Raw genomic sequence first — 21766 nt, forward strand, 5'->3', positions numbered from 1 at the left:
CTGTTGTGGAGAGTTGTCTCATTGGCAATCATACCACATCATTCCTTTTTTTATATAGAATGTTTTGTGACAGAACACACCATTCTAATGAATGCACAAAGGTAAAGGACCCCACCCACAGAATTGCCGTAGTTAAACTTAAGAAGAAGTTATTTTTAAATTGCCTTGGATCTTATATCACCAAAAAATGTAAATCGCGGAATAAATGCCGAAAATGCAACCAAAAGCACTATACAATCCTGTGTGGAGGTCGATTTGTAGCTGAAAAGAAGTCAGTCAGTAACGTCTGGAGGTCGAAATAATGGAGATAAAGCCGTACCAGTTGTAATGCACATGTCATCTACAGTTTAACAACATGCGAATGTTTTTCTCGTAACATAATAAGTATGCCGTATTTGAGAAGTCTTAAACTAGCGCATCAACTAGTTCACATGGACAGTTTGATATTTCGTTGCTGATAGGAGCAGACTTTTATTGGAAGATAGTGGAGGATAAGGTAATACAAGGTAATTAGCCTACAGCAGTTAACCCAAAAATTGGCTAGTTATTGACAGGACCAGTTAGCGATAAAGGGACTTCATCAATTACCCTGTCCTTTTAAATATCATATCAAGTCATCATATGGAGGTGAAACGTATAGAAAACTTCTGGAAGCTAGAATCACTTTGGATAAATCAAGTTGTACCAGATGAAGGTTCAAAGTACCTCTAGACATATCAACAGACTTCACTGAGGATTGAAAATGGCTACTAGTAGTACCACGTCAAATTTACCATGAAAACATGACCAACCTGACTTGCCATCAAATTTTCATATAGCTAAATCGAAAACAGAAAGCTTAATCAGAAAAATTTATATGGAACCAGAGTTACAACACTGATAGAGAGATATTATTAAAGAGCAAGATAAAAGAGGAATCATAGAAAAGATTAATGAAGACGCAATTCCAGTCAAATCTCAATTCATTCCTCATCATGCTGTTAAAAGGACTCAGCTACTACACTCGAGCTCATTAGTACAGTATACGATTGCAGCTGCTAACATTCGCAATACCATGCCCGCTTAAAATCAGAAATTTTAAGCCAGTCTTCAAGGATTTTCGATCCGTTAGGACTTTTAAGCCCTATTTCTGTGAGAGCTAAAATACAAATGCAAGATTAATGCGTTCCGACGCAGACAAAAAAAAGACTGGAACAAACTATACCCTCGTTTAAAATACAACATCTATGGATAAAACTTGACAAAGATTAAAAGATCACAACAACTGTGGAAATGGAAAGGCATTTATCCACAAGCTTGTCCTTCAACATGGACTACAATGAATTACTTTTTTTCGTCGATGCAAGTAAGGACACATATGGAGCAATAGTATATATTTGAAATGGAAGTCATTCAGCAGTAGTAATGGTGAAGAAACGTGTAGCACCACTAAAGAAGTTGACTCTTCCACAGCTAGAACTTATGGCGGCACTTATCGGCGCTCGCCTCGCTAGCCACATCAGGACTACCTAGCAATAAAGTGGTATTTCGGTCAGACAGTAAAGTTGTTCTACACTGGTTGTATGTCAAGACAGTTGAAACGATTTGTTCAAAACAGAATTAATGTGATCACAAATTTGACTGCACAGGATGAATGGACATATTGTCCAACTGAAGAGAATCCCGCAGACTTACTGACTCGAGGAATGACTGCGGGACAGTTTTTACAGAACGCACTCAGAGTGACCGCCTTTATTATGAGATTTGTAGCTAACTGTTAAATTCCAAAATTACAGAAAAAAAAACCGACTAGCTTAAAACTAGTTAATTACAACAAGCCACGGAACTCTGGATAATCATATGCCAGAAGAGACAATACTCAGAGGAAATTGCAAACTTGAAGTCACAGAGCAGCAAAAGTTTATCACTCGTGAAACAGAAAAAAATATTTTTTATACAAGTTGAACTTTTCGTTGCAGTGAGAGGATTCACAACGCACCATTGACAGAGACTGCTATATTTCCTTATGTATTACCTAAAGACCACCCACTTACTCGATTAGCTGTACTGGATGTATATGAAACTTTGAAACATTCTTGATAACTAGCTACAGTCACTCAGATAAGACAAACATATTGAATTCCGTGCATTCGCCAGTACCTGAAGAATGTTCTACACATATGTACAACTTGCCGAAAAGTCAGCAGGAACCATACACAGCACCTGATCCGCCACCGTTGCCGAAATCAGATTGACAGAGGCTCTGCCTTTTATAGTCACTGGATGTTTGCATGTGCTTCCACAAGTGCCGTTCATCTTGAAGTAGTACCTGACCTCACAGAAGAATAATGTTTACAATCATTTCGAAAATTAACTAGCCGTAAATCCCTTTCTCGTACAATGATTTCGGATAATTGTTCTGCATACTTAGCTGCAGTCGACACAATACAGAAACTTACAATTTCATCAACTTTGAAAGACAGACTTTGGGAGCGTTGACAAAAACTTGTTTGAGAAGGACACTTGGTAGGTCATACGTCACTATAGAGATACCAAAGCTTCAAACTATCATCACAGAAATCGAATCGATTATAAATGACCAACCCCTTACCTATGTTTCTTTAAACATCGCATGCGCAGACGAAGAACCTTTGACACCATCACACCTGATATGCGGAAGGAAACTAACCACAGCTCCATGTCCGCAAACAGACGTTCAAGATACAACAAATATTTGCAGTGGAAAATCAGAGCTCTTGAAACGGGCACAACTACAAAGAAACATATTGGATAATTTTTGGAACCGTTGAAAAAAGGAATATCTCACTTAATCACGAGAATTCCATTGGACTACAACGAGATGGCAATTAACACTGGTGATGTCTTACATATTCGTGAAGACATGGCCTGGTCATATTTATAAATCAATTGTTTACAAAACTTTTTAATTTTTGAAATACTAAGGCTTTTCTACCTCAGGAATATATTTCCTTAGTTGTATTAGTTAAAACTGTGAGGAATTTTGATCCTCAATGCTCATCATTTTCGTTCTTTATTTGGCTTTTTTAACTGTTTTGGATTCGAGCGAGTTTATTTGCAACCACTGGGTCGATGCCACGGCTGGTGGAGTTTTCATTCCCCGAGGGTATCACCAGTCCAGTATTCAGCACTTCTGTGCTGTCATGAATTATCATTGATATGGTCATATTTATAAATTAACTGTTTACAAAACTTTAGAATTTTTGAAAACGTAAGGTTTTTCTACCTCAGAAATAGATTACCTTAGCTGTTATTGGAAAAACTGTTATGAATTTTGGTCCTCAATGCTCTTCAACTTCGTACTTTATTTGGCTTTTTTTTACTTTTTTGGATTCGAGCGTCACTGAAGAGTCTTTTGTAGACGAAACGCGCGTCTGGCGTAAATACAAAATTTAATCCTGATATCTATGATGAGTTTATTTACCAAGAAGCAATTGGAAACTAGCAATCGTCTATGAACTGGTGACTGGAACCGACGGACACGTCAAATCTGCCGTAGTGAAAAGTAGCACATGACATACAACGCGACCCATTGTTAAACTGTATCCAATCGAAGTGCATTGAAAACCTGACGTTGTACGAACTAACGATTATATTCTAAATACGGTCTGCAGATTCAAGTTGGCGTACATTGTTGATGTGATTGGTGAAAATCTTTGTTTATGGTGAAAATAAGGAATACCAGAATCAACCAATATGGTATGTTTCTTTATTGTAACACCGATTAATAACCTACTTTGAAATTGTGAATATAATCAATGAAAAGCTGATAAAACTAGACCCTGATATTTTGGCAATTATTTACTGTAAATATTCATAATATTACTATTTCAAAAGATACATTTGTAACACGTGTATGTAACTACCGTGAATGTTCTAAAAGATGCACTTATGTATTATAATTTAGTTCAGAAAATTGTTAGTTTTGATAGTAGAATATAGTGTGTTTTATCTTTTTTTTTTTGTAGTTATTTTTTTTTTACCTAAATAAAGAGAATAGAACGGAAGGATCAAGCGACACCAACGCTACTGAAGATGATGGGGAAAGTGTAAATATTATAGACACGAATATGAAGGAGTGGAATTAGTACCGTTGTGTAATTCTTTAAAGTTATATACGATATATAATTGAGCTGATCTGTAAACATTCCATCATATATATATATATATATATATATAGCATGTACTGTGTTGCGACGCTAGATTATAACTGACAAGGAAAGGTAACACCCGGCCACCGAAAGCTTTATCATTGTAGAGCCTAGACGCTCGAGTAGTCTAGCGAGTCAGGCATAGTGCATGACAAGATCTGACATTGTTGGGCTGTTATTTAGACGAGTTATATATAATTATTTATCATATATTAAGTACAAAATACAGCTATTTTGTATATCTAATAAAGGTTCGTTTTTCCAGTCTGTATCACCTACCCTGTATCGCATACCCCGTATCGCATAGCTAAACCCGTATCGCATACCCCGTATCGCATGGTAAAACCCGTATCTCATACCTTTTTTTTTTTTTTTTACATGAAGTCAGTTTTTTTTGTTTTGTTTTTTTTTTTGGCTTAAGAAAAAATTTCCTCAAAATAGGTCAATTTTTTGAATGACGTCATTGTTTGGTATGTAACGTCACGAACGTCAAGTTTTCACAACATATTTTTTGGCACACTAAATGCAACTATAAAAAATACAAAAAACTCAAATAAATACAATAATAAACAAAATATTTTTAAAACAACAGATTGTAAGGTAACCCAGGTGCTTTGTATAAATAATTGAGCAGTAAAAGGCTTTGAAACAAGACAAAAGTATAAGGTAACTCAGTGCTATGGATCAGAAAACAGTTCATATAATATAATACTCTTCTGTTGAAATATATGATAAAGCGTATAATACATGGCAAAATCCGTATCACATGCCGTATCACCCTCGACCAATATCATCCCTCGGGCCTAAAGGCCCTTGGGCTGATATTGATGTCTCGGGATGATACGACATATGATACGGATTTTGCCATGTATTATTCTCTATATATATATAAACAAGTCTAAATTTAAAACAAGTTGAACGTTCAAATTTACAATTGCGTTGGATAAAAACCGCAATGTTTATACGTGTGCATGTACAACAAATTTCTTGGTAGAGGGTTCTAAATACAGTACAAACAACAGTTTTGCAAGGAACAAAATAGGGAAAAAGTATATTTTAACAAAACGCATTTGACTAACAGGTCGAAAAACGAATGTTCTTAAACCCTGGAGACTGCCATTGGCGATTGCCAAATAAATAGATTACCAGATATAACAAAACGGATCTTAATATTAATTTAATACCAGACAGAAAAGAATAAACTTGCGGAAAGATGATATACCACAAACATGAGGTGCAAATATTTGTACACCATATCCAGATTTGAACAATTACTGTCTCTTCAGTGATACTAGGGATCGAAACAGTATTTGGAAGGCCATATAATTTACCTCAATTTAGGATAGAGTCTTGAATTTAAAAGAGTCGAAATAGGATGAACCCGTAGGAAATATAACACAAGCCCAAACGAAAAAAATGTAAACAAGTTTTAAATTGAAAACAGCGTTCAAACCTATGATTGCGGCAAAAGTTTTTTGTTAAGATATACTTTTTTTCACTTTTTTGTTCTTTAATAAAATGTTGTTTGTGCTGTATTTATACCCCTCTACCAAGAAATTTGTTTAACATGCACACGTATAAAAATTGCGGTTTTTATCCGACACAATTATAGGTTTACAATTGAATTAAAATCCAGACTACGAGATAGAAATATAGAATATGGTATGTAAAGAATATTTCAGACAAAATATTCGTTGGCGAAGGGAGACGCCACCTTTAATTTTTCAGAAAACTAATATAAATTTTGCAGATTTCGGACCTTTTTTTCACGCGTTGCACCTTTTTTTTTAACTTAAATTCGAGTACTAGTACTTGTTTACAAGAATTGGTAGGAATAATTTCCCATCACAATAATTTACAGTCAAAATATATGAAATTTCTAGCAATATTTGCATGTATTCTTTATATTTGTACTCCTAGCTTCTGGATATACTAGTTGATTTATCTCGGAAAGAATACAAGGAATTAGTAGATTTTTTCCAATACATATGTAGTTATAAGTTGTTCGTCTCTAAATGCATGTCAATTTCCTACGAATTCGCGAAACATGAAGTTCACGTACATTTACCTGTTACCAAAATTCATTACATAAATATGTTTACCGTGCAGATGAACTCATAAAGAATTCGTTATAATAGTGACCAGTACTACGAAAACTGCATAAGCATGCAAAGCAGTATGGTACAGTAATCCTTTTTCCTGTATTTTTTGTATTTAGTGCATATATATTTGGTATAAGTTATAAAAACCTTATTGAGGTATTGCATAGTGACATATTTTTACCGGATTGTAACAACAGAGCAAATAAATTAAACGGAATGTCATTTTACAAGCAATAAATCAAACAATTTGTGTCCCAATAGCTTTACACAATAACATTCTCGTATGAATTGTTTCATATGTTTTATTTCGAGGCCTTTTAAAGCCGACTATACAGTATAGGTATGAGTTTTCTCATTGTTCTCATTCAAAGTGGATCAATTTGAAGCAAATGTTCACAAATTTAGAGTGGCACTTTTTACAATAAGGCAGAGCGTTCGCTAGAGGTAAAACGTATGCCGTAATAGAATAGATTTTAACAATAATGATCGAACTCGTAAGTTATAAAGCCCCCCTTCCTTTTTTTCTCCACGATAGACGAATGTCATATACAAAACGTCATGAATTTACAAACATTAACTGCCACTATAAGTAAATGAGATATGGACTTTTTTATAAATTAATTCCTATTGCAGCCAACATCTCCCGGTTCGGGACAGGTTATTTATTTCCACAAAATACCGCCTGATTATTGATCGAGATCGAAGATATTTAAGCAACCAAAAGCACTTTGAATCAAACAAATTCTTGAAATAGTAAATTAAGGTATTTTGCTGGGTGTTTTTCCCAATCCTATTTCGGGCCCCCTGATTTTAAGAGGGTGTATCTAATTAGTCATGCCCGATTAACTTTTATTGAATTGAACTTCAACTTAAAGACCTACATCGGGTAAATAAGTTCGAGGTACAATAAGTAGACAATAGAAATCCTTTGTGAAATAAGATCGTCCCAGGTATCTTAGAAAATAAATTTGCGTTGAATAACAATGAAAAATGCACGAGCAGGTTTGTAAGTAATAGTAAAAGTTCAATGATAAGTTAATATTGAGATAAGTTAATATTGATATTAAAAGGCCTCCGAACAAAAAGGGGTGTTCAGATCCCCGAGCCCGAAGGGCGAGGGGATTTGAACAGCCCTTTTTGTGAGGAGGTCTTTTAATGTCAATATTAACTTAATCATTGTCAATATTAACTTAATCATTGAACTTTTACTGACTTACAAACCGTCAAAAATATATGAAAAGTACATAAAAAGCACTTGCAGAAACCTAATTCCCCTGAACTGGACGAGTCTAAATATGTTTAACTTAAATGATAATTAAACAGTACTCAGACTGGTATATACAATCAACAGTTACCAAATTGGAACGAAAACGGACCAATTTAATGGCATTACATCATATAATCATTTATTTATGATAAAAAAAAAATTAGCATCTGAATAACACTAAATGATAGTTTTACAAAATTAGGGGGTAAATTTATATTTTTTAGCCAACTTTTCAAAATAACGATTTCTTATTTAATCAAAACCCCCGTACAGACCTCATTTATAACTGACCAATGAATATTATGCCCAACAACTTCATGCTATATATACTTGATGTTTTTGATCTGTCAGTAATCATGAAATAGAATCGTAAAGATCAGACCTTAGAAAACAGTAAGTAAACTCTTCCAACAATTAGCTTTTTAAACAGCTTGTTTAAGAACTTTTAATCGGACAGTCATAGATGCATAAGGTCCTTCACAATATTCATCCGGCAAATGTTCTTTTTGTTTCTGATTTGGTAATTTTCCTACATTAAGATACATGCGAATGCAAAATAATTAGTGTTGTCTATTCAGTCCAATCAATTAATAGATCTTGCTTTATTTGTGGTTTTTTTTTAAATAAGAACTATGCATGCAAACTTCAATGAATAACACCGTATCGAACTAGGTTTCACTGTCCCGATCAAAACGTGTTGGGTAAGATATATTCGCAAGTTCAATATATTATATGAAAACAAACACTTTAATTTAGTCGTCCGTTATTCCCTTTTCGTGTCTAAATGAAGCAAAAACACCTGAAAAAAAAACTTTTATCTTTCTTAGTTTTATCCTTGCCTGACAAAAAAGATCATATGTTATAAATCGTATTTAACATTAGATAAGAACAATAGTAAAAAAATATCTAACACTTTTGAATAAGCAGTCATTTATGTGACAAACTGAAGAGACCCCCCCCCCCAAAAAAAAAGAAAAGAAAAGAAAGGAAAACAACATAAAAATTTAAATGAAAATTGTAAATTATAGCATTTTACAAGATCTTGTCTTTGTGTGCCAAGTACTAGTACTGTAACAGATATATTAATCAAATTGATTGATTGTTGTTTGCTTTAAGTCCAGTAGCAAATATTTCATGCCTGTTAATGACTATAACACATACATTTTAAATACAATAGGTAGGTCGTACATTAGGTGCAAGAGTTTTTAATTTGATTCATAAAATCTACCCTGAAGTCCATCATCCATGTTTACGTGTAGTTTACAATATCATTTCACGCATCCAATTTAGGTTAGATACTTTTAGCTCGCTTTAGTAACTGTGAGAATTCTGTGAAACTGTATTGTGTATTGTACTTCAGTTTTTGGTATGATATTCTGTACTACCGATCACTACTGCTCTCCTGGTTGGTCTCGTGTGTGTGGGGGCGTTCGCCTCGAGAGCGGGAGGTCATTAAATTTGTTCGAATCCCGAACGGGTCAAACAAAGACGTTAATTAAATTGGTATTATATTTCAATGCTTAACACGTGGCATCATAAAGGAAGAGCACAGACTGGCCGGCTCAGCGTTGGAAATGTGTCATGGTCGGGTGACTTTTCTTCCTGCGAACTAATGTCTTGTGAACTTACACGATAAAAAAAGACTCAGCTTGTCAGTCTAGTAAAAAACGGGGTTAATACTCTTATTATATTTCACGCAATCGTCCTGAATATTAATTTTATTCGCCGCTGGTCGTCATCCATTATCATTATTTATTTTACCGTTTTATTATACAGTGAAGTGTTGGGATTATTATCTTTCACGGTAAATAGTTATAATAAATCAAACCTGCCTTTTCGGATATATAATATTTGACGGAAAATATTGAATTAACTCCGTATAACTATTATTTAGTCATGGGTCGGTTTTGAGCTGTACACGGAATGTTCTATAAAAAAAGGACCGAACGTTGACTCTAAATATTTTTATTTATCTGTGTCTTTGGGTTGCTGTCGCATTAATGTATACCTTTATCTCCTTTTATTCAAAACCAATATTTGCTTGGGTATAGAAATATTTACATCTCTAGACCTCTCCCGTTCTACAGTATACCCATGCTAAATGGGTGCGTTCGTTTGGCTTATTGGTTATATAAATACGCAGCTTTGTCCGATCAAAATATAATAGGAATGTATATCAGATGCCTGGTGCAGTGAGAATTCCAAGCTATCTTAACCTTAAAAAAACATTAGAGGAAAAGATGATCTACACACGAGTTGAATGATTGAAATGAGTAAACAACAAGAAAGCTTAATCTTTTTAAATAATTATAAGTCGCATGGCTGATTTTAACAACATTTTTGTGACTTTTGCTAGAACAATAGTCGATGAAAAAAAAAAATAACAAAACCGATTAGCAAGACAATATGAAAAAAAAATGAAACGCTCAAAATAAGTTGAATCTTTTTATAAATTGTTGTCAACCTTTTTTTTGATCATTTTTTCCCCTTTTATGACAACTATTATACCAGTCTGAGATATAAATAAACTTCAAACACCAAATGTTGTCACCGAGACAAGGGAGCCGTCATTGTATGCTTCAATATACGAGTTATTGCCACTCAATGCAGATTGTTTTTCTGATGTAGTCCCTCCCCTGTTAGTTTTGCTGGAAATTATACAATGTAACCCCTGATGTGTACTACGACAACGTTTTTTTAATATTAAAAAAAAAAGATTAAATGCAAAGAGAAAAATGATGGAAGAAATGCTAAGATTTACGCATAAAAATTCAAATGTAAATAAAAATGAAATATATAAAAATTGGAAAACTGTTTGAGTCTAGAATCAACTGAGGACAAATTATTATAAATCACTAAATGAAGCTGATTAATTTATTGCTCCTTTGTGTCCAGTGGCAAATATGTCATGCATATTCACGACTAGATTCAAAGTGGATCAATTTGAAGCAAATGTTCACAAATTTAGAGTGGCACTTTTTACAATAAGGCAGAGCGTTCGCTAGAGGTAAAACGTATGCCGTAATAGAATAGATTTGAACAATAATGATCGAACTCGTAAGTTATAAAGCCCCCCTTCCTTTTTTTCTCCACGATAGACGAATGTCATATACAAAACGTCATGAATTTACAAACATTAACGGCCAATATAAGTAAATGAGATATGGACTTTTTTATAAATTAATTCCTATTGCAGCCAACATCTCCCGGTTCGGGACAGGTTATTTATTTCCACAAAATACCGCCTGATTATTGATCGAGATCGAAGATATTTAAGCAACCAAAAGCACTTTGAATCAAACAAATTCTTGAAATAGTAAATTAAGGTATTTTGCTGGGTGTTTTTCCCAATCCTATTTCGGGCCCCCTGATTTTAAAAGGGCGTATCTAATTAGTCATGCCCGATTAACTTTTATTGAATTGAACTTCAACTTAAAGACCTACATCGGGTAAATAAGTTCGAGGTACAATAAGTAGACAATAGAAATCCTTTGTGAAATAAGATCGTCCCAGGTATCTTAGAAAATAAATTTGCGTTGAATAACAATGAAAAATGCACGAGCAGGTTTGTAACAATTTATAAAAATAAAGAAACCATTATAGGTTTATATATACGGCCTTCAACACAGAGCCTTGGCTCACACCGAACAACAAGCTATTAAGAGCCCAAAATTTACTAGTGTAAAACCATTCAAACAGGAAAACCAACGGTATAATCTATATAAAAAACGAGAAACGAGAAACACGTATAAATTGCATAAACTAACGACAACTACTGCATGTACATCATATTCCTGACTTAGGACAGGATTAAACGTTTATGTTTGTTCAAGTGTAAAAAAGAGAATGAAATGTGAGACTACCCTTAATATTAAGGTAATCAATGGTGGAATTACTAGAATTAAAAACTAAAAAAAAAATGAAGTCCTATGGAAGTTGCATATATGAGAACTATATAACAAATGACAATTGTAGAAATGGTTTTGTCCATGCCTTACAATACAAAGCTTTTCTGTATGACAAAATGAGCAACTTCTGTCATTTTATTTGCTGTGAAAATTCGATCAAAGAGTTTTTTGCCTGTTTTCCCTATAATTAGTCTATTTGTACTCATTTTCAGAGGTCAAAAAATCTCTTGGATGGCCGGTGACCCCCAAATTTTATTTCAATTTTATAAAATAAAGACATCAAGCTTTACAGTATGAAAAAAATGAGCAACTTCTGTCATTTATTTTGCTTTGAAAATTCAATCAAAGAGATTTTTGTCGGTTTTCCCTATATTTAGCCTATTTGCATCATTTTCAGAGGTCAAAAAATCTCTTGGATGGCTAGTGACTCCCAAATTTTATTTCAATTTTACAAAATAAAGACATAAAGCTTTTCAGTATGAAAAAATGAGCAACTTATGTCATTTTTTTTGGCTTTGAAAATTAAATCAAAGTGTATTTTTGTCCATTTTCCATATATTTCCATATAACCTATTTGCACTCATTTTCAGAGGTCAAAATATCTCTTAGATGGCCGGTGACCCCCAATTGTTTTTGCATTTTTTCATTTACAATACTTCAAAGTTAAATTTCACAAAGTATAAGAAAATTCTGTCATTTTTTGTCTATACCCTGAACTACCTTAAGTCTGTTTCAGTCCAGGTTTTGATCTGATAATCCAAACGGTTTCAAAGAAGTATATTTTTATAAAGTTTTTGCTGGGTAAAATATATTTGAAAAAGGATGCTTAGTGATAGCAAAATTGGTTTTAATAGCTAGGAAATCTAATAGCATATTGATTTAATTTTCATCCACAAGTTACATATATTAACAAACGTTATCTACTTCTCACCTCATGATGTATTTAAAGGTATCTAACTCTCTAGAGAACAACTCATTTCCCCACCATTTTGGAGGATTGTCATCATGATTAACTTCTTGGGGTGCATCTTGATAAGGCTGAAATCTTCCAGCAAGAAAATGCAGAAGTGGAATACAGTATAACCAACAAAAGCTTCTACCATTCTGTGACAAATCTTTTACCAATGATAGTAATTTATTGTTCACTTTTCTACAAAATAAATTGTAAACATTTTTACTCTTAAGGATGGAAAAAGAGACAATTCATACATTTGTCACATCTTCTTATATCAGTGAGAATGTCTTAGTAAGTACTTTTAAAAAGTGGATAACACATGTAATACTTTCCAATCTGTAAAAAGTAATCAGGGCCCAGTTTCACGAAGCTGTCTTAGGACTAAGACATGTCTTAGGATGGTCTTACGACATATCTTAGTCCTAAGTGGGTTTCACAAAGCGGTCCTATATTAGGACATCTCTTAAAGTTGGTCATAAAGTTAGGACAACGCGAGAGGTGTCTTATGATGGTCTTAGGATAGTTATACGTTTATTTATATAAATTACACTCATTTTTTATATCAATTTTGAAAAAAAATATCTTATTATTATCTAATTATCTATTCTCCAGTTCCTGCTTAAAACATATATACATTGACGGATTATCAGGATTTGTCAACAATGAAAATTCGATGTATTGATATAAAAATTGCACGATTTTATCTCTGAACCTTTTATAACCAATAAAGTCGAAATTGAATTCAACTCACTTATACCAAAACAATGTCATAATTTTATATTCTTTTTTCTTAATTTTGCATTGAAAATTTCATATTTATATTGATGTATTGTTTAAGATAATTTTTATATAAATTACTTTTATTTTTTTTATATTTATTTTGCAAATTATGTCATTATATTAATCAATACAATACGTTTAGAATAATTTATGGTAAGACATACTACATTTACATGATTTTTTTCCGTAGATCATATTTTTATTTGAAAATTTAAAGAACTTGCGACAGGTTTAGGATGTCTTAGCTAAGATGATCCTAAGACAGCTTCGAGACGAGGTCTGAGATATGTCCTAGGATAGTCATAAGAGGATCATAAGACATGTCATAAGATATGTCTTATGACATGTCTTAGGATAGCTTCGTGAAACCGGCCCCTGTTACTAAAAAGTTAAAAAAAAATGTAAACATAATTTAGATTTGTTTGTGTAAAATATAAATATTATTTAAACATACTACATCACATATTTGTTAAGATTTAAATAGATTAATCAACTTAGAAAACATTTGAAAGCCTATTTTTGTTAACGCTTTTGACACTTTTACTTAAAATTAAAAAAAAACATCGTACAATTTCAAATAAAGCAATTTAAAAATGCTCATACTTTTTCCAAACTCTCAATTTGATTAAATAAATATTAAGAAGTTTTTGAAGACTACCAATTTCCACAGAAAACGAAACGCTTTGTCTGGAATGTTTATGAAATACAAACGTTCCGTTTGAATTGCTTACTGCATGTCATATAATAATTTAAAACTACAATCGGCATAACGCACGAACACTGTGAGGCTTTTGAGAATATTTTGACAAACAGGATGCTTATAGCAAAATATATTTTCAATATTTCGCGCTTATAAAATGATAAAATAAATGTTCGTGTTTATTATTTTTTGTTCAACCCTTAGATAATGATTCTTAAAAATATCGAAATTAAATATTTTCATGATTTCTTATTTTAAACAGTTTTACATGTTTTAGGGAAAATCTATGAATGTAAAGGTGATTTAAAGAGCGCAGGACTGAAATGTTATGCTATAGAACTCAATTATCCTGCAAAAAAGCTAACTGTCATGTAGGAAAAACGGAAATATCCATTAAAAAGGCAGAAATGTCTTATCAAAAGCGCAAACATCCCGCGTCGTAAAAAAGGGGAGTTTTTTATAGATTTTTTTCCAGTTTCTCTCTATCTATTATCGTTTATTTTGAATTTAAAAAATAGGTAAAACTGTCATTTAAGGGCAGTAAATTCATTTTAGACTATTCAACTGTTTTTTGGGGTTTTTTGGGTGGTTTTTTTTTGCAGATCACGTAACTGTTGACCGGTTTTCTTTATATTCTTTTGTTTTTTCCCAGCACATGAAAAAGGATAAACATTCTTTAAGGACAATGACGCCTATAATTAACCAAATGACAATTTCTAATTGTCGACTTATTTGTAGAAATTGTCTCATTCATTCTTCTTGCTGTTTACAGTTGTCTTTATCTTAAATACTTTTCACCTAAAAGGAGTTGACTAACAATTTCGACTATGCTGACCTGTGGTATTACCTGAATTATTTCACTTTACTAGGCGGAGTTTAACCTGTTCGCCTTTCGTAGATCAGTTCATCCAAAAACAAGTGTTTTGGGATTAACTAATTTATGAAGTGTCCAGTTATGGACATCGATCCGGTTAAAGTATGTAAACACTATATGTGTATTCGAATAGTAAATAGTAAGTCACCGTCGTGATTTTCTTTCAAAACGGAGTTTAAAATCATGGTTGGAAATTGTGGACATGAAAGCATAACTGTGACCGTCACGATGACAGTTGCAAAATATGCTTATGTCCTTATTTCGTAACTTTTTATTATGCTTTTTTCTTCTTTGTATCCGAATTCATTTGCATTTGTTTTGGGTTGGGGGAGGGGCACGGGGATAACTTGCAAATGGTATCTCGGCACACTTGTTTCCCTTTATTTTTTATAAATGTATAGATTTAAAACAATTTAATTCAAATTACTTATTTTAGCTTTATTGCAAAACAAACGAAAACCAAGTTTGGACATAATAATATCATACTCTCAGTTCTTTTGTTTATGTGGCGATGTGAATATCCGTTCCGTTACAAGATTTTAGAAATCAGTAATAATAGTTATAATGGGAATCATACTTCTCACACATATCTTCAGATAGACTGTCCTAATGCAAATTGAAATGTAAGCTCCGCCCGATAAGTTGAAAAAAACATTTGTAATAGATATTGTCTTATTGATATTTTCATGTCTACATTTGCGTATGCGAAAAATGGGAAAAAACATGATAAAAGGTTATAACCCATATAAGGAGTTGACTTTAATAATTTCTGAGGAACCGACAATCAGAGCGATCCCACCCATCAAACACATGAGTAGGGTTCTTATAGCTCAAACAAAATAATAATAAAAAAAGACAACAGAAAATATTGGTAATAATACTTTGTTTTGTACTTGCATGTTTATTAATAGGTTAATCTAACCAAGCAAAAATAAACAAAGTTTTATCTACTTTGGTCATTTATCAGACACATGTATTCTATCACAAAGTGGTATAACTTTGAATAAGTTTCTTAAATTTCTCAACTCTTTTAAACCAAATTAAGTTAATATTTTGTTGATAAATGAAGGTATGGAAGTTCTTCAATGTGGAGATTTAAAAAAATGTTAAAAAAACGATATTCATGAAGATGAAGATGTTTTAAAAATATTATGTATGTCTTGAAGACATGTACAGCATAGTTAAGAAAATTCACATATCAATAGCTTATAGTGGTAGGGATGTCACCCAAACTTGTCTTGCGAAAATAAGCAAATTCAGAGTGGTCTAAATACCCGTTTATATGCCTTTTAGTCATTATCATTATACACAAGTTCTAGCTCATAGTGTTTATTAAACAAATATATTTCCAAATCATTAGTGATCATTCATTTGGTCTATCTTTATATTAAGAAAAACTCATTTCTAATAGCATGTTATATTTTATTGTAATCAGGGATTTTTCAAAATCCCTAGTTGTATTTTCAGTGATTTTGTAAAATCCCTAACAATTTCAGGGATTTTACAAAACCACTGAAACTGTTAGTGATTTTACACAATCACTGATTAGTCCAGTGATTTTACAAATTCCCTGTAACATATAAATATAAGTAAAAAAATCATTAATATCTATGCACACGCATGCGGAAGAATATATCAAGAACATTTGCAATCTCAAGGCATGGATGATTAAACATTTTTTGCGGGAAAATACGAATGCCTACTCTAGTCCATTCTATTAGAAAAATCGAATTATTACAGAAGAGTGACACGTCCACCATGCACTTGCACTGCGCCATTATTGATATAGTAGAAAAGAATTATATACAAATGCATGACAATTATATATACAAGTAACTTGTAATATACAAGTATTAATATGCTATATAAAAATAAACCAGAGTTTACTGATTTGTATCACTACAATATAATAGTCATTACGGTGAGGATGAATTCCCTGTCATTAATTTATCATCAACGTACGAACTTGTCCCAGAAAAAAAATATATCTGTACTTGGATGGAGAGTTGTCTCATTGGCACTCATACCACATCTTCCTATATCTACTTAACCTCACTTTCAGGTATAGAGATGTGATTTTTTTTTCTGAAGACAAGTGCTTGTCAGACCATCCACAAGAACTTGTGGTCATCCGATGTTCAGTACTTCAATACTTGTATTTATAAATGGTGTTGTCAGTTTCATTGGGCTTTTATCTTTATTTGCCACCTTAGTATATCCCCTTTTATCCAGACTATTAAAATATATGACCACATACTTGAGCATGCTAGGAAACATTTTCTCCACCCCTGTCAAATCTGAACATTTTGTACAGTTGTGGTCCAACTTTGGTAACAAAAGTTTACATAAATCAGACATTGGTGTATCATCCAAACTAATGTGGTATGATTCTTTCAGATACACTAGTATGCATGCAATTGTAAGGCTGTGCTGCTTTTCAGTGTCACGTCTACTTTTGTCTTTCAATGCTTGTATAGCAGATATCAAATACTTCTCAATGAACTGAAAATACAAAAAATATGTTAAGACACTTGTTGTGTGCTCGAAAAATAAAAAAATGTCACGTATAATGCATAATATTAAACTTTCTGGTTCTGTTTCTGTATAAAAATAAGGAGATAAGGTATGATTGCCAGTGAGATAACTATCCACATGAGGTCAATTGACGACCAATAGTATATAAAACAACCGTGTTTATATACACGTTTGTACAATGTATCAAAGCATTTTAATCCACACATACGTAATAATCTAAACTACTAAAGGAAGGGACCGATTTCATTGAGCGGCAACTCTTATAAAACTATACAAAGTTGGAAATATTTGTGATGTGACGTATGAATGTAGTGTTTTGTACTGCCTAAATTTATCTTTGAAACAGTTTCTTTCTCACAGAAAACGCGATTTGTTTTTAGATTGTATCCAAATTCGAAAACCGTTATCGATCCGTGTCTTCTTAATATTTAATGATCTCATAATTAAATTGATTTATTGCATTCAAAATACATGTATTTGTTTATTGTGTATCGATTGTACAGTCAGTCCATTATTTATGGTTTGCCATTTTAATCCTTACAATTACAATCATATTTTTAAATATATGAATGAATACGCTTTGAAGCTCCTCGTGGAATTTTGTCATATATAAACACGTGTTCCCGCTCAATTTTCATTCAACGATTATTTTTCAACAGAATTGCAAAAGACTAGGACCAGCTCGTAAATGAGATAAGTTGATATAGTTTATCCATTATGCTTTAGATATGTTTCCTTGGTGTCATCCTGGTTTGCCCACTTTTAATTACATGTATATGTAAACATAGAGGGAATTGTTGTTTTAACAATTATAGTTTATTTCTGAATTATAGTCATATTTTTTACCTTTTATTTTACCTGTAAATTTTTATATGAATATTATATTCTGCTATTAAATCAAGGAAAATGTGCAAAACTTTTCTATATTTTATATTTCTTTGGCGGAAAATGTATTTGCATTTATAAAAAAAAAGGGAAAAATGTGCACTTAAAATGAATTATTATTCCAATTTATCAACAAATAGTTTTAATTATTGGTATATTCTGAAAAAAAAAGTAAAAGAATGAAACTAAAGATTTATTAGAACAAATCTCATTTGAATATCTTTGACTTTATTCATTTTTTTTTTAATTTTAATAAAATACACAGTTCTAATAATTAAATATAAAAAATATCCAATCAATTCTAACAACTAGAATATAAATGGAACTGTTCAGTAGCCAAGCTATGAATATGACACAATTTGAACAGTAAACTGCAACCAAGCTAGCATTTTCTTAAAAAATAAAAATAAAGTATCTTTCAATTAATTTATAATAATCATGATTGCTAACAACACCAGTTGGAACTTCAACTAGAAAGACTATTTATTGACTATGAGACAGCAACCAACAATGCAGCACGAACAGTGTGGCCAGGGGTAAATGAGAAAGGCTGCATGCTTCTTCCATTTCACCCCGTGTATTTGGCGATAGGCACACAAATATGGTCTACAGTCCTATTATTAAGAAAATGAAGACATTACTAAACTGATACGACAAGCTGCAGAACTACCTCTTGTTCCGCCCACCTTGTTGAGGATGTTTGGCTAAACACTTTAGAAGACACTGGAGAAGCTGAAAACAAACCCGCTACAACTTCATTTACAGAATACATGACAGAGTTCTGGGTTGAAAGCTACCGCTTTCTATGGAATCACTATTACACAGAAGGACCCCGCACCACAAATCACCTGGAAGGATGGCACAACAAAAGACTCAAACATGCCCACCCAAACATCTACCAGATCATTGAGTTACTGAAGGAAGAGATTACTCTGACACAGCATCACACCTTCTATCTTCTCCATTTGAACTGAACAATGAAGTGAAATATTATTATGTGATAAGACTGGTAATAAAAAAAACCAACCAAACAAAAAAAAATTGTAAATAGCGACTTTGTAAATATAATGTTTTGTGACTTTTGATGTATATATAAAAAATTGTATTTCTCCTCATTTTACATATTTCCTTATGCAATGCATTTATTGAATTATTTTTGAAATAAAAGAGATCTTGTATTGATGTATTTATATCATGAAAATCATTCAGAAACTAATAAACTATAAAGACACTTTTGTAACTGAATATCATTTTTTTTTGTTATTTGTTGTGTACATGTATGTATGTTGAATGAATTTATATTAAATAATTGAGAACAAATATTTGATTTTTTTTTTAATAATTTTTTATACAAAAAAAAACCAACCTGAATATATAGAAAAAACACTTACAAACTATATACCTAAGTTGGAACAGACTATACAATTGTATGCTCATTAAACCTTTTGTTTTTTTTGTTTTCTTTACTAATAGATAATTGGTAGAATTAAAAGTGGGCAAACCAGGAGTAAACCGTTTCCTTTTATGCATTTAAATTCACTATAATAATTTGGTTTACATTTAATGAGCAAACTTTTACCTGTAACGATAACGTAAATATAAAGCAGGTAAAGCTAAATTTGACACGTGTTTGGACGGGGTCGTATAATTGTGTTTCACTGTACGTTAATTATTAAACACATGAAATGTTTTATGTCAATTTAATATTACAATTATATATATGCTTATTTATTGCCGTTTAAATTAATTTACTTATGGTAATTGCATTTCATTCACACAGATTCAGATTCAATATTTTATTATAGTCTCACCACATACAAACATAAAATGAGATTCACATACATAGATTTAAAACATTAAAACATTTGCATTGCATGTACCAATCTTAAAAGGATTTATGAGAGACTTTTAAGATATACATTGTATTATATACATATAAACATCTTTAACAAGGTATTTTTATCGGTAAGTTTTTGTTTTTATTTTACGTTTTTAGCAGTAATTTTTCTCATTTAATAAGCTATGGAAAAGCATATTTACCTGACAATATCTGGAAATTGGTATTTAGTCAAATCTTAACCCGAATTTGTGATAATTTTTAAATTTCCAACATGAATTTAATGTAAACAAAGTCGAAATGTTTAGGCTTTTAATAAATATATATTTGGGTAAGTTGATGCAAGCATACGAGGTAATATTGTGTCTTATACTGTTAGAGGTTTACAATGTTTAACAACCATATTATATCAATGTGTAAACACGTTAATTATGAACTATGAAAATCAAGTACTAATTTGTGCATTTTTCCGAGTTGGTTTAAAAAAAATTCAAACAAATGGATTTCACTGTGGGTTAGCAATCATTAGCTGTCACTTTCCTATATAGATTTACAACTGTTGGTTATAATGATAATTTAGAATCGTCATTGAAGGTGGGGCACGAATTCGTGTTTGGTAATTTTTTTCATGTGTCATGTGTATGCAAGAGTTATATTCCTTTTAATATACTATGTTCAATTCCAAAATAAGTCAATGTGTTGATTGTCTACCTTGAACATAATTTCATCCTTACTTTAGCTTTTTATTGAGTTTTAAATCGTTACAAAATTTATACATGAACTATTCTTAATTGGTTTATTAAAGACATTTATGTATATCTATAATTTAATTTATTTGTTTTGTTATGTTTAAAATTAGTATATACCAACATAAATAATTATTTCTTTATCTTATAAAAGTTAATTTGTTACATTGAGATATCCCGATTCGGCAAGACAGTCATGGGTGTGCAAGGTTGTTTAGAACTAACATCGTCATCATTAATTGAGACAAATTACTCTAGAATCACAGATAGAAAATCTTATTCCAAGTAATCATGAATCTTTGAAAGCCATATTCTGGAAGTAATTAAAAAAACAAATTGTCTACTTTTTATATGAGGTACACATGATTCATTCTGCTGTCAAGAAAACAATGTCTCAAATTTTAATTTTTACCATCATATAATCTTCTTCAGCATTGATCCTGCTACTTGTAAAATCGTGTGTTGCTTTAATATGGTGTATACAATTATGTCAGAACTCAAATGAAGCAGACATGCTGTCTTAATTTGTCTGCATTACTCGACCCCTAATATATGAAATGGCATTTAAAACTGCTGTTCAAATTACTGCTGATTATTATACACTTATAGGTGTCTTAAGACCGTACGTTATAGACACATTTGTAAAGTATATATTTTAAGTACGGAGAATTTTATCTATATGCAGCCAAGGCATCAATGTTATCTGTTTCATAGATAAAACATCTATATATATTTATAAACAATATACTTATAATGACTTCATTATATATATATATAAAAGAATAGGAGAAGAAATGCAGTTAGCCGGATATTACGGCCAAAGGTAAACAACGCTAGGGTTCAACGACCTGTTCATCATGAAGCACCAACACCAGAAGATGAACCCGTCAGTGATGAAGTTGTCCAAGTGGTAAACAGAGGCAGACATAGAAAAAGAAGGCGTGCTGCACCCTAGCTACAACAAGCACATCAACCTGTTGATCCCAATAATTAAAAAGAAAATTCGGT

General features: G+C 32.0%; 1 protein-coding gene across 1 annotated transcript in view; it reads right to left on the minus strand.

Moving 5' to 3' along the window:
* The window catches only part of LOC139515879 (E3 ubiquitin-protein ligase rnf213-alpha-like), a 161502-nt gene that overhangs the window by 10881 nt on the left and 128855 nt on the right, over positions 1-21766 (minus strand). Inside the window, exons 9-10 of the mRNA XM_071305655.1 lie at positions 17013-17257; positions 12378-12596 (exon numbers count right to left, since the gene is read on the minus strand). Of these exons, the coding sequence (XP_071161756.1) occupies positions 12378-12596; positions 17013-17257 (464 nt within the window). The remainder of the gene's footprint in view (positions 1-12377; positions 12597-17012; positions 17258-21766) is intronic.

The sequence above is a fragment of the Mytilus edulis genome, chromosome 1 (genome assembly GCF_963676685.1).
Source record: "Mytilus edulis chromosome 1, xbMytEdul2.2, whole genome shotgun sequence".
Classification (NCBI taxonomy): domain Eukaryota; kingdom Metazoa; phylum Mollusca; class Bivalvia; order Mytilida; family Mytilidae; genus Mytilus; species Mytilus edulis.